General features: G+C 46.8%; 1 protein-coding gene across 1 annotated transcript in view; it reads left to right on the top strand.

Annotated features, from left to right (window-relative positions):
- The first annotated feature begins 1,793 nt into the window (after positions 1-1,793).
- The window catches only part of LOC143786256 (uncharacterized), a 44,380-nt gene continuing 33,951 nt past the window's right edge, over positions 1,794-12,222 (top strand). Inside the window, exons 1-4 of the mRNA XM_077275533.1 lie at positions 1,794-1,984; positions 2,191-2,383; positions 2,550-2,706; positions 2,820-3,037. Coding sequence (XP_077131648.1) covers positions 2,335-2,383; positions 2,550-2,706; positions 2,820-3,037 — 424 coding nt within the window. The 5' untranslated portion in view covers positions 1,794-1,984; positions 2,191-2,334. The remainder of the gene's footprint in view (positions 1,985-2,190; positions 2,384-2,549; positions 2,707-2,819; positions 3,038-12,222) is intronic.

Raw genomic sequence — 12,222 nt, 5'->3', positions numbered from 1 at the left:
GTATTGAGTGCATTTACTGAACATACATTTCAGTAAGCCAACATTTCGGATTTTAAAATCATTTTTTAAGCTGGTGGTATAAAGTATTCTAATTTACTGAGATAATGAGTGTTGGGTTTTCATTGGTGGTAAGCCATAATCATCAACATTAACAGAAATAAACACATGAAATAGATCACTCTGTTTGTAATGACTCTATACAATATATGTGTTTCACTTTTTTTATTGAAGAATTTAAAAAAATTAACTTTTTGATATTCTAATTTTGTGAGAAGCACCTGTACATACAGTATATGTACAAAAATTCCCCGCCACTCAGGTATACAATGGATGTTCAATATGAACGTAGTCCCAGGTTATACATAATATAGAAGCAGGAGGGGAATAATAATAATAATAATAATAATAATAATAAATCCTAATAACAAGTCACTGGCACAGATAGTGACTGAGTAATAACTCAAACTACTGAATGCAGTGATTCCCAAAATGATGAGGGTAAATCATGCAAAATACTGAATACAAAGGGTAACAATATAACGGGATTACCACTGATCAAGTATTAAAGTTAATGCACAAGAAAAATAGCCACCAATGACAAATATTATCATATAAATATTAGTTTAAAGTGCAAAGTGCCAGATAACATATAATGGCTACATGAACAAATACTACTAATCCTGCAAAAATATGACCATATTAATATAACTAGGATGGATACCAGGAGTACAATGTATATTTACTACAAGCCTCTGATAGAGAATAAGACTAGTCCTAGAGACACATCAACATAATATGCAATCATTAAGAGTAACAAGGAGACACACAGTCACATTTATATTGCTATGAGATGTAGCTTTGTCGGGGGTGGTCACTAGTGATGAGTGAACATGTTTGGATAAGGTGTTATCCGTGCATGCTTGTGTGCTGAGTGTCTTCGGCGTGCTGTAAAAATGTGTTTGAGTCCCTGTTTGTTAGACAGCCACAACGCATACAGGATTTCCTAACAACCTGCTAGACGTGCAGCCGCGGGAACTAAAACATATTCTCCGAGCAACAACCTGTAGTGAAAATAAGGAACCTCCAAAAATTTGAATTAAAATAAACAATTTTTATTGTTACAAACTTAAAAACATGTATCTAAAATCCAGAAATGCTGAATACCCAGATGGAGCACAAACAGGGACACTGAAACAGAGCGTGTCAAAGATGCAGTTTGAAAATTACAAATTAAGGCCAGTTTCACATTTGCGGTTGTGTCCGCAGCGTTTCTTCCGCAAATATCCGCATGCGTTGTGTATTCCTATCTTTAACATTAGGGACGCATGCGTTTGCAATCGTTCGTGTTTTACCGCGTTTGACGCCGCATGCGTCGTTTCGTCGTCTGCGGCTTTTCGCGGAAATGCAACATGTAGTAATTTTTAGAAGCGTCAATTTACCGCCTGGAGACGTATGTGGTCGATTGCGCAAGGAATGCGCCAAAAAAACGCATTGCTGTCTATATGAACGCATGCATTCCACAAGAGAAAAACATGTCTAGACACTGATAAGCTACCCCCCACATACAAGGTGATAAAGGGAGGGAGTGGACATTTGCAGGTCACTACTCAGCAGAAACAGAAGCAGACGAGATGCAGGCTACATCCTTGGAGGAAAACAGGACACTGAACAATGTGAGTATATCCTATCCAATGCCTTTATTTTCTATTTTCTGTCTCTACATGTCCTAATTTCTGCCATTTCTTTCTTTCTGCATGCATGCATCACAATGTCTTCGTCTTCTGATGAGGAGCAACGTCCTGGGCCTTCTGAAGTAGAACATGTCAGTGAGGTGAGTACTTGCCTCCTCAAATTGGTAAGTATTCACTGTCACATCTACACATATGACAATTTTGGTTTTTAATTTTTTTAGAGCTCTTCTTCTACTGCGGCTGAGACTGGGCAGGAGCAGCGGAGTCACGATCGGGTGGCAAGGCGGCAGCGTGTATGTATACAAGGCTGACTGTTTACTGTAACCTCACTTTACTATTCTTGAATCTTCCTTTCTTTACTTTCCTTTTTCTATACATTTTTCTTCTGGACTCCTTTTTTATCTTGACTTTCCTTATTCATGCCATTTCTCAGCCTCTGTTTTCTTTCTTTTCCTTATGTTAATGTATGCAACATTTAATGTCTTCATTTATGTTTTAGGTTCCAGAACGGGATGAGGACCTCATTGACAACGATATCCTCATCTCCCTGGTCCATGAGCGAGTTCCGTTGTGGGACACCCGGGATCCACTGCACTCAAACAACGTGACGATCCGGCGCCTATGGAATGAGGTGGTCATAGCAATGTGGGATGGCTGGGACAATGCCCCGAATCGGGTCCGAAGTGCATTTGGTAAGTATTGCAATGCAGTGTGAAGCAGCAGAGACCTTGGCCGTGCTCACACAACTGTGTGTGATGAAAGAAACTCTCAGGAGTTTCTCTCATCACACACAGTTGTGTGAGCACGGCCAAAAGTCCTTTTTCTGACCTTTTTTTTTTTTTTTTTTTTTTTTAACAGTGGCCAAAGTGAAAACACGTTGGCGTTCGATGAAGGACCGCTGCAACAAGGACCTGCGTCAAGAGAGCCGTGTTCCCAGTGGTTCAGGAGCAAGGATCAGAAAATACAAATACCATCGCGTTCTGGCATTTTTAAGACCGGTCCTTGCCCAGAGAACGTAAGTATTTTCCCCTTGCATTTGGTTGTATTGTATTGCCATAATCTGTATATTTATTTTCCACAGGATTTTGCGTCTGGTTAATTCTTGGTATTAATTTTCTTTTTTCACAGCACATGGAGCACTACTGTTGGCCCAGGTTCTGGAGCGGTCCTTCATCAGACAGCCACGGACCCGTCCCAGCCATCCAGCAGCGCTGCAGCAAGTGGGCCTGCCACACTAACTGGAGACCAGGAAGCTGATCCATCAGGTGTTCCCCTTTCCCAGTCCTCTGCCACTGCCTCTTTTTTTGGGGGGGCTCCTCCCGGCAGCGGCAGAGGGCATCGGACAGGTCCCTCATGCCCGAGTTTTTGCACTTAAGCTCGGTTTTTCACGAAGGACTCAAGGCTTTGGGTGACCAAATGGATATTTCACTTAGCCACATGAATACACATATCCAGGAGGTCACCAAAAGCCTTGACCAAGTAAAAGCCGACCTCCAGAGGCCAGCACATCATTTTTTTAACCAAATTGAGCAGGTCATGTCGGAACACCTTACTCCTGATCTCCAGCTGAGTGTCATGCAGGCCTGCAATGCTGCTTACGTGCAGGCTATGCAGCAGAGTCGGTATTTTCAGCAGACAGTGGCGGCATATCCACCTGTGCCTTCACTGTCACGATTTTCCTCAATGCCGACCTCTGCTACATACCACTGCACGGCCACCTCTATTCCTAGCAGTGCCGGACACCAGTACAGCACCACCACCATGCCGAGTGCTGTTGGACAGTCCACTGCCACCACCGTGACAACCGCTGCTCCTGCTTAGCCCTCCTCCACTGACACCACGATGCAGCAGGACCCTGGCATGGCCTTCCGTACCGCCACCACGATGCAGCAGGACCCTGGCATGGCCTTCCGTACCGCCACCACCACGATGCAGCAGGACCCTGGCATGGCCTTCCGTACCTCCACCACCACGATGCAGCAGGACCCTGGCATGGCCTTCCGCTCTATGAGCGCTATGGACTCTGGCATGGCTTCACGTTTTTCGAGCACTATGGACTCTGGCATGGCTGCACGCTCTACGAGCACTATGGACTCTGGCATGGCTGTACGCTCTACGAGCACTATGGACTCTGGCATGGCTGCACGCTCTACGAGCACTATGTACTCTGGCATGGGTGCACGCTCTACGAGGACTATGGACTCTGGCATGGCTGAACATTCTACGAGCACTATGGACTGTGACACAGTGCAGCCGGACCCTGACAGGTCACCCACCACGACCATGCCACGCCATATGAGCCCACCGAGGCTTCCCAGAACCCGGCAATCACAAAAAAAAACACAAAAAAAAAAACAGCGGACTCTAAGTATTCCTCCCCCTTCACCTCCCAGTGTGTCTGTAATGTCAGGTTTGTCTCACCCTTCCAGTGCGTCTCAAGCCTCTCGCGTGTCATGCCCCATCCCCGAACTACCAGACCCCACTATTTTCATTGCCCCTTCTCCTGCCACCTCTGCGTCATCCACGGTTAGCCAGGCCTCAGTGCGTCACACCCCCCGTTTACATCACTCTACCCCAAGCCAGCGCAGTTAAATAAATATTTTTGTTGTTTAATAATAAAAACAATTGTTTTGGCACAATTATGTTTGGTTTACTGTGTCTTTCGCCGCCGGCAACACACACCGTGCGCCAAATAAACTTCGCCACACACTTTATTTTTTGGCCACATTATATCTCCAGTATAAACATAAATTAAATGTCAGTAATTTCTTTACACATACGGCTACTCGATCACAAAGTTATTTCAACTGGAGAAAAACGAGTCATATTACGCCAGGACATGAAAAAAATATCCTTTATTATAAGACTGATGATAATCTTATTTTTGAAACAATAATACATATAATATACATAAATTAATAGATTCACAAAGTTATTAAAAAGTGACTACTGTGGTGCAACCCATGGATCGGGACACATGGCAGGACATAAATACTAAAAAATGATATAAATAGTATCCAATAGGTATCAACAGGGGAGGCCCAATGCTGTAGCATAAAGCAAGGTTCAATGCTCTTTATACGGCTATATTGCCAAGATAACTATCGCCATTATATGCAACATTAATGAGCCCAAACTACCTGTATTAAAAAGGAGGAAGCGACACACGTGAACGCGAAACGCGCGTTGGGGTACGGGACCGGGACCGGGACCTAGTCTGGACATCTCTTTACAAATGGGTAATTAGTCTATTTACTTTTTAATATATATAAATACGTATATATAAATACGTATAAAGAGCATTGAACCTTGCTTTATGCTACAGCATTGGGCCTCCCCTGTTGATACCTATTGGATACTATTTATATCATTTTTTAGTATTTATGTCCTGCCATGTGTCCCGATCCATGGGTTGCACCACAGTAGTCACTTTTTAATAACTTTGTGAATCTATTAATTTATGTATATTATATGTATTATTGTTTCAAAAATAAGATTATCATCAGTCTTATAATAAAGGATATTTTTTTTCATGTCCTGGCGTAATATGACTCGTTTTTCTCCAGTTGAAATAATCATATCTCCAGTAGTTGGCAAATAAAAGACTGCAGCTTTGTGTGTCTTTAGTATAGAGATATGAGGTGGGCCAAAAAATTAATTAATGTATTATCTCCATAATCTCTTCCTTCTGCTTAGTCAGTGACTAGTGTAGCAGTCTGAAGAGAAAATGGCGGAAATACAATGCAGAAGTATACGCAACAGGTCAGGTGTCAAAAAAATGATTAGTTAGGACACCTGACCTGGTGAGTGGAGAATTGCCTTGTATAACCTCCATTTTCTTTTCTGTGTACATAATCTATTCCACACAAAATGAAGGGACGATGGTGGTCATACACGGCATATCTATGCTCACCTGCACAGGTGTCAGAAATAGTGAATTCATGAGGCTGTTATATGTGCATCATGAATTCATTATTTCTGACACCTGACTTGATGACGATAGATCTCTTTAGTGTGACAGTCATTGTCTCTTCAGTCTGTGTCCAATGGATACTGCAGAACAGAATCAGGACGCAATGACGTCAACAAGCTTACCAATAAAGCAACATGGCTGCCATAACACTAGCAGTATGTGGTCAGTGTTTTATATCAATATTTGTAAGTCAAAATGAGTGAACAAATTATAGGTAAATTATGATATTAACATAATAACTAGCACCTCTGCCTTTATCACCCACTCCTGGTTTTGGATTACATATACTGATATTAAAGACAGACCAAATACTGCCAGTTTTAGGACAGCCTTGGTTTGTAGAGGAAATACATAGGAGACACGGTCAACACAAACAAAAATAAAATTTATTAATGAGACATATTATTCACATTTAAGAAAATTACTTGTACATATAAAATTACAATAGGACATTTACACAACATTGTCCTGCCATGACACATGTCCAATATCAGAATAAAAAAAGGCAGGAAATTGGTCCCGCATGTGACCAACTTCAGCAGTTGACCGCAGCAGGTGATGCTGGTAATCGGGCAGTGGGTGTGCAACTGGTTCATCCAGTTCAATGTTGGTTTGCTCCTTTGCCATTATACACTCACCGGCCACTTTATTAGGTACACCTGTCCAACGTCTTGTTAACACTTAATTTCTAATCAGCCAATCACATGGCGGCAACTCAGTGCATTTAGGCATGTAGACATGGTCAAGACAATCTCCTGCAGTTCAAACCGAGCATCAGTATGGGGAAGAAAGGTGATTTGAGTGCCTTTGAACGTGGCATGGTTGTTGGTGCCAGAAGGGCTGGTCTGAGTATTTCAGAAACTGCTGATCTACTGGGATTTTCACGCACAACCATCTCTAGGGTTTACAGAGAATGGTCCGAAAAAGAAAAAAAATCCAGTGAGCGGCAGTTCTGTGGGCGGAAATGCCTTGTTGATGCCAGAGGTCAGAGGAGAATGGGCAGACTGGTTCGAGCTGATAGAAAGGCAACAGTGACTCAAATCGCCACCCGTTACAACCAAGGTAGGCCTAAGAGCATCTCTGAATGCACAGTGCGTCGAACTTTGAGGCAGATGGGCTACAGCAGCAGAAGACCACACCGGGTACCACTCCTTTCAGCTAAGAACAGGAAACTGAGGCTACAATTTGTACAAGCTCATCAAAATTGGACAGTAGAAGATTGGAAAAACGTTGCTTGGTCTGATGAGTCTCGATTTCTGCTGCAACATTCGGATGGTAGGGTCAGAATTTGGCGTAAACAACATGAAAGCATGGATCCATCCTGCCTTGTATGGAGCATCTTTGGGATGTGCAGCCGACAAATCTGCGGCAACTGTGTGATGCCATCATGTCAATATGGACCAAAATCTCTGAGGAATGCTTCCAGCACCTTGTTGAATCTATGCCACGAAGAATTGAGGCAGTTCTGAAGGCAAAAGGGGGTCCAACCCGTTACTAGCATGGTGTACCTAATAAAGTGGCCGGTGAGTGTATAATTGTGCAGAACCACACAGGCTTTGACCACCTCGTCGACTGTCTCCATTTTTAGATTAATGGCTGATGCAAGAATGCGCCATTTTGAGACTAGAATGCCAAAGGTACACTCTACTGTTCTTCGGGCCCTGGTCAGTCTGTAGTTAAAGATCCTTCTAGTGTGGTTCAAGTCCCGACTGGAATATGGCTTCAGTAGGTTTTCACACATCTGAAAGGCCTCATCCCCAACCATAACAAATGGCATCGGTGGACCTTGAGTGTTGGGGAGCGGTTGTGGCCGTGGAAAATTATAATTTTTGCCATACACACGGCGGCCCATATCAGAGTTCTTAAAAGTCTGGGAATTGTTGCCACGGCCAAAAGCTCCAATGTCCACAGCGATGAAGCGACAGTCCGCATCGGCTATTGCCATGAGCACAACAGAAAAATATTTTTTGTAATTGAAGTACTCCGATCCTGTTCTGGATGGTTTGATAATGCGAATGTGCTTTCCATCCACCGCTCCCAAACAGTTGGGGAAATCACACACATTCCAGAATTTTTCCGCAATTTCAAGCCACATTTCTGCGGTGGGTAGGGGTATAAACTCTTCCCAGAGTACATTCCACAAAGCCCGGCAGGTGTCCGCAACTATTCCGGACAGGGTGGATATTCCGAGCGGGTATTGGAAGTGGAGGGATGATAAACTCTCTCCGGTTGCCAGAAATCTGTAAGAAAAACAAACCCAAAAAAAGTTACAATCTATTCTATTTATGGTGTGGTTACGCTAAAGACAGAAAGGAAAATACCCAAAAAATACATGTCAGAACACCCAAAATTTGGACTGTCATTGGTTTAGATTTGGAACGTACCTTAATGTAACCAGCAGACGTTCCTCGGGTGGATTCGCTCTACAGAGCTGGGTGTCCTGTCTCCGGATGGCTCCTTGGACACGAGCAAGCAAATCCCGGAATGAGTCTTGCTACATCCTTGTATATTCATGGAATTTCTCCGGGTTGGCATTAAGCTCGCCATACAGCGTGTGATAGGCTCCACGGCTCTCACGTAGTTCAATAATGGGGTGTCTCCAAAAACGCCTACGATGTCTCCTCCATCTTTCGCGATTTCTGTCTTGCTCCCAAGCAAACGCACAGGCAAGAAACAGCTTGATGCTTAAATCCAGGTTGAAATAAAAGCTCTCCATGCGAAGATCCATTCTGACACAGCATAGAGGAGCAAAATCTGAAGATTTCAGCTGTTCAAGGGTCTATATATTGAGATCCCATAATACACGCCCTCTGTAGTCCCATTGGCGGTTTCTGGTTATCTCGATTTTTCTCCTGTAAAATTTGTCACCATGCGCACCAAAAACGCAAACTCAGGAAAAAACGCATAGAAAAGCGTGCAAACGCGGCGTTTTTTTAACCACATGCGTTTCCGCATGCGTCTAAACAACGCCACGTTTGTACGCGTTTCCAAGCGTTTTTTTCCTGCACTTGCGGATGCGGATTAAACGCTGCGGATTTGAACGCCAATGTGAAACTAGCCTAAGTGTCACAAACCCTTTCTGAGGAAGACAAATCAAAAAGGTACCTGAAGGGGTGACGCTTACCAGAACCGTGTCCTATAGGTAATATGTGTCATTAACTGTCTAGTTAGTAATTTGTGCTGGTTTGATTTAAGACTTCATTTCTAGCGTACTAATGTGGGCTACGTTACCATTGTGGATCGCCCCCAGGCGCAGGGCAGTGGGGTACTCGGTACCGGGTCCCTCTGTCTCGGTTCTGGGGATGTCACAGTGGCCCGACCCGGTCCGTGGCCCTGCTAAGGGGCGCCCAATTAAAGGTGTAGTTTGTCAAGTGTTCGTGACGCCACCTGTGGTGTTCAGTCAGGGTGACCAACGCTGCTAGGGGTCCGCTGGGGTGATGGAATGGCAGCTAGATGTTATACCTTCCCACAGGTGAAGTATGTCCCCAGGGCTTCCCTTGAAGAGTAGGTGGTAATGGTGGATGTTGTAAGGCGCGATGAATAAAGAGGACACAAAGGTTGCAGTCTCTTTACCTTTTACTGAAGACTTCAGCGTCCACAGTCCAGAGTACCGTTCACAGGGCAGGCTGTCCGGCCGGTCCGAAGGCACATCCAGAGTTCCCTTTACAGGTGGAAATCAGTAGCCTTCCTACTAGCGCCTGTGTGTTGTAGTACCTCCCTGCTGAGCACCACGGGATAGTCCTCACAACTCTCGTGTATATTTCTGATGTTCTCTCTCCATCCCCCAGATGGTATGGCTAGGACGACCCGTATGACGGGGTAGGCCTGGAGCTATTTTATAGGGACCCTAGAGACGCCCCTCTCCCACAATTTGCCTCCGTTGTCTTCATTAGGTTAAAGGTTGGGCAGCCAACTTGGAATTAACTGTCCTGCCGTGTTCCGAAGTAATGCGTAGAGCCAATTACTCCCTCGGTGTTCCGGCCACCGGCTACGCGCCTCAGAAGGATGTTGCCGGTTTTAAGGCAAGACTCCTCCCGGTATTATCTCCTTGTGCTGTGATCTCGTTTCTCACTTCTCCACAATATACTTTGCTTCTTCTCCTTTCTTAGGATGCTGCCGCAATGAGGTGCAGGCGCAGCTCCGTAACGTTCTATCTCTTGCTATGTCTCTGTCAGGATCCCACCCCTGACAGGGACCTCTGTCTGCAGCTCAGATGTTCCTCCTTTTCTCTCCCTGTCTGCCTGACAGGTCTTCTCTGGGTCTCACTCAGGCAGCTTTCTGACTAACTTCCTATCCAACCCCCAGTTTTACCCGAGTTTGAGGAGTGGCCTAATAGATAGAACCTTTTGCTCCCCCTGGTGGCCAGACTGTGAAGTGTAGTGTGTGACTGTGATACCTGGTCAGGTGAACTCCTTTAGTACCATCAGACGTACCATCACTCCCCCTGGTGGAAGAGCGACAATACTGCAACGACCAGGACTCTGGGGCGCTGCAATTGTATATATCCATTTGTCATCTATGTCTGGATTGGGTCTGCCTAAAATTAATCATTTGATTCCCTACCTTTATACAAGGCTCCCATACACACTTGAAACTTTCCAGATGTGCAGCGTGTGAGAATGATGACTTTTGAGCCCCCAGCATTTGTGTTCACTAAACATCTTATTGCTACCTAGCACAAGTCTGTTTGTAATCGTCTGTCTGCTCAAGTTATCTGAGTCTGCTACTGTTGCCAGGAGCACATTTATGCTCCACATTTATTTCCTTACCTCTTTGTATGATACATACTTACATACAGAATTGTATTAGACTCTCTCTCCCTCTCTCTCAGCAGCAAGCTTTTATACCGATTCTTACTTGTGCATAGTGTCACTTGATTTGTAATTTTTAACCTGCATTTTTAACACGGTCTGTTTCAGTGTCCCTTTTTGTTTTCCATCTGGGTATTCGGCATCTCTGGATTTTTGATACGTTTTTAATTTTGTACCAATAAAAATTGTTTATTTTAATTTTTGGCGGATCCTTATTTTCACTATAGGTTGTTGCTGTCATTACGGATCTTCACATTAGTTCTAACGGTTCTTAGGTTTATACAGTACTAGCTATTGAACCCGTTCTACGCCCGGGTGGCGAGCATTTATATTGGTATATGGTCTCCATCCTGGTATGTGCTGCTCCCATCTTGCTCTCCCATCCTGTCATGTGCTGCTCCATCCTGAGCCCCCATCCTGTCATGTGGTGCTCCATCCTGCATCCCCATCCCGTCATGTGCTTCCATCCTGCGCCCCCATCCTATTATGTGCTGCTCCATCCTGCGTCTCCATCCTGTCATGTGCTCCCATCCTGCGCCCCATCCTGTGATATGCTGCTCCATCCTACACCCCCATCCTGTCATGTGTGTGCGCCCCCATTCTGTCATGTGCTGCTCCCATCCTGTGCCCCCATTGTCATGTGCTGCTCCCATCCTGTGCCCCCATCCTGTCATGTGCTGCTCCCATTCTGTCATGTGCTCCCATCCTGCACCCCCATCCTGTCATGTGTGCGCCCCCATTCTGTCATGTGCTGCTGCCATCGTGCGCAATCATTCTGTCATGTGCTGCTCCCATCCTGCGCCCCCATTCTGTCATGTGGTGCTCCCATCCTGCGCCCCCATTCTGTCATGTGCTGCTCCTATCCTGTGCCCCCATTCTGTTGTAATGTGCTGCACCCATTCTGCCTGTTCCTGTTTCCATTCTGCCATATGTTGCTCTCATCTTTCTCTCTCCGGCTCTACTGCCCGAGTGCGGCTGTGCTGAGTGCGGGCGGCTGTGCTGAGTGCGGGCGGCTGTGCTGAGTGCAGGTGGCTGTGCGTGGCGGTGCTGAGTGCGGGCGGCTGTGCTGAGTGCGGGCGGCTGTGCGTGGCTGTGCTGAGTGCCGGCGGCTGTGCTGAGTGCCGGCAGCTGTGCTGAGTGCCAGCGGCTGTGCGTGGCTGTGCCGAGTGCCGGCGGCTGTGCGTGGCTGTGCCGAGTGCGGGAGGCTGTGCGTGGCTGTGCTGAGTGCGGGCGGCTGTGCGTGGCGGTGCTGAGTGCGGGCGGCTGTGCGTGGCGGTGCTGAGTGCGGGCGGCTGTGCGTGGCGGTGCTGAGTGCAGGCAGCTGTGCTGAGTGCGGGCGGCTGTGCTGAGTGCGGGCGGCTGTGCTGAGTGCCGGCGGCTGTGCTGAGTGCCGGCGGCTGTGCTGAGTGCGGGAGGCTGTGCGTGGCGGTGCTGAGTGCGGGCGGCTGTGCGTGGCGGTGCTGAGTGCGGGCGGCTGTGCGTGGCGGTGCTGAGTGCGGGCGGCTGTGCGTGGCGGTGCTGAGTGCGGGCGGCTGTGCGTGGCGGTGCTGAGTGCAGGCGGCTGTGCGTGGCGGTGCTGAGTGCGGGCGGCTGTGCGTGGTGGTGCTGAGTGCCGGCGGCTGTGCGTGGCGGTGCTGAGTGCCGGCGGCTGTGCTGAGTGCCGGCGGCTGTGCTGAGTGCCGGTGGCTGTGCTGAGTGCGGGTGGCGGTGCGTGGCGGTGCTGAGTGCGGGCGGCTGTGCGTGGCGG

The sequence above is a fragment of the Ranitomeya variabilis genome, chromosome 7 (genome assembly GCF_051348905.1).
Source record: "Ranitomeya variabilis isolate aRanVar5 chromosome 7, aRanVar5.hap1, whole genome shotgun sequence".
NCBI classification, from domain to species: domain Eukaryota; kingdom Metazoa; phylum Chordata; class Amphibia; order Anura; family Dendrobatidae; genus Ranitomeya; species Ranitomeya variabilis.
The sequence above is the reverse complement of the archived record's forward strand: the minus strand, read 5'-3'. Positions and strand labels throughout refer to the sequence as shown.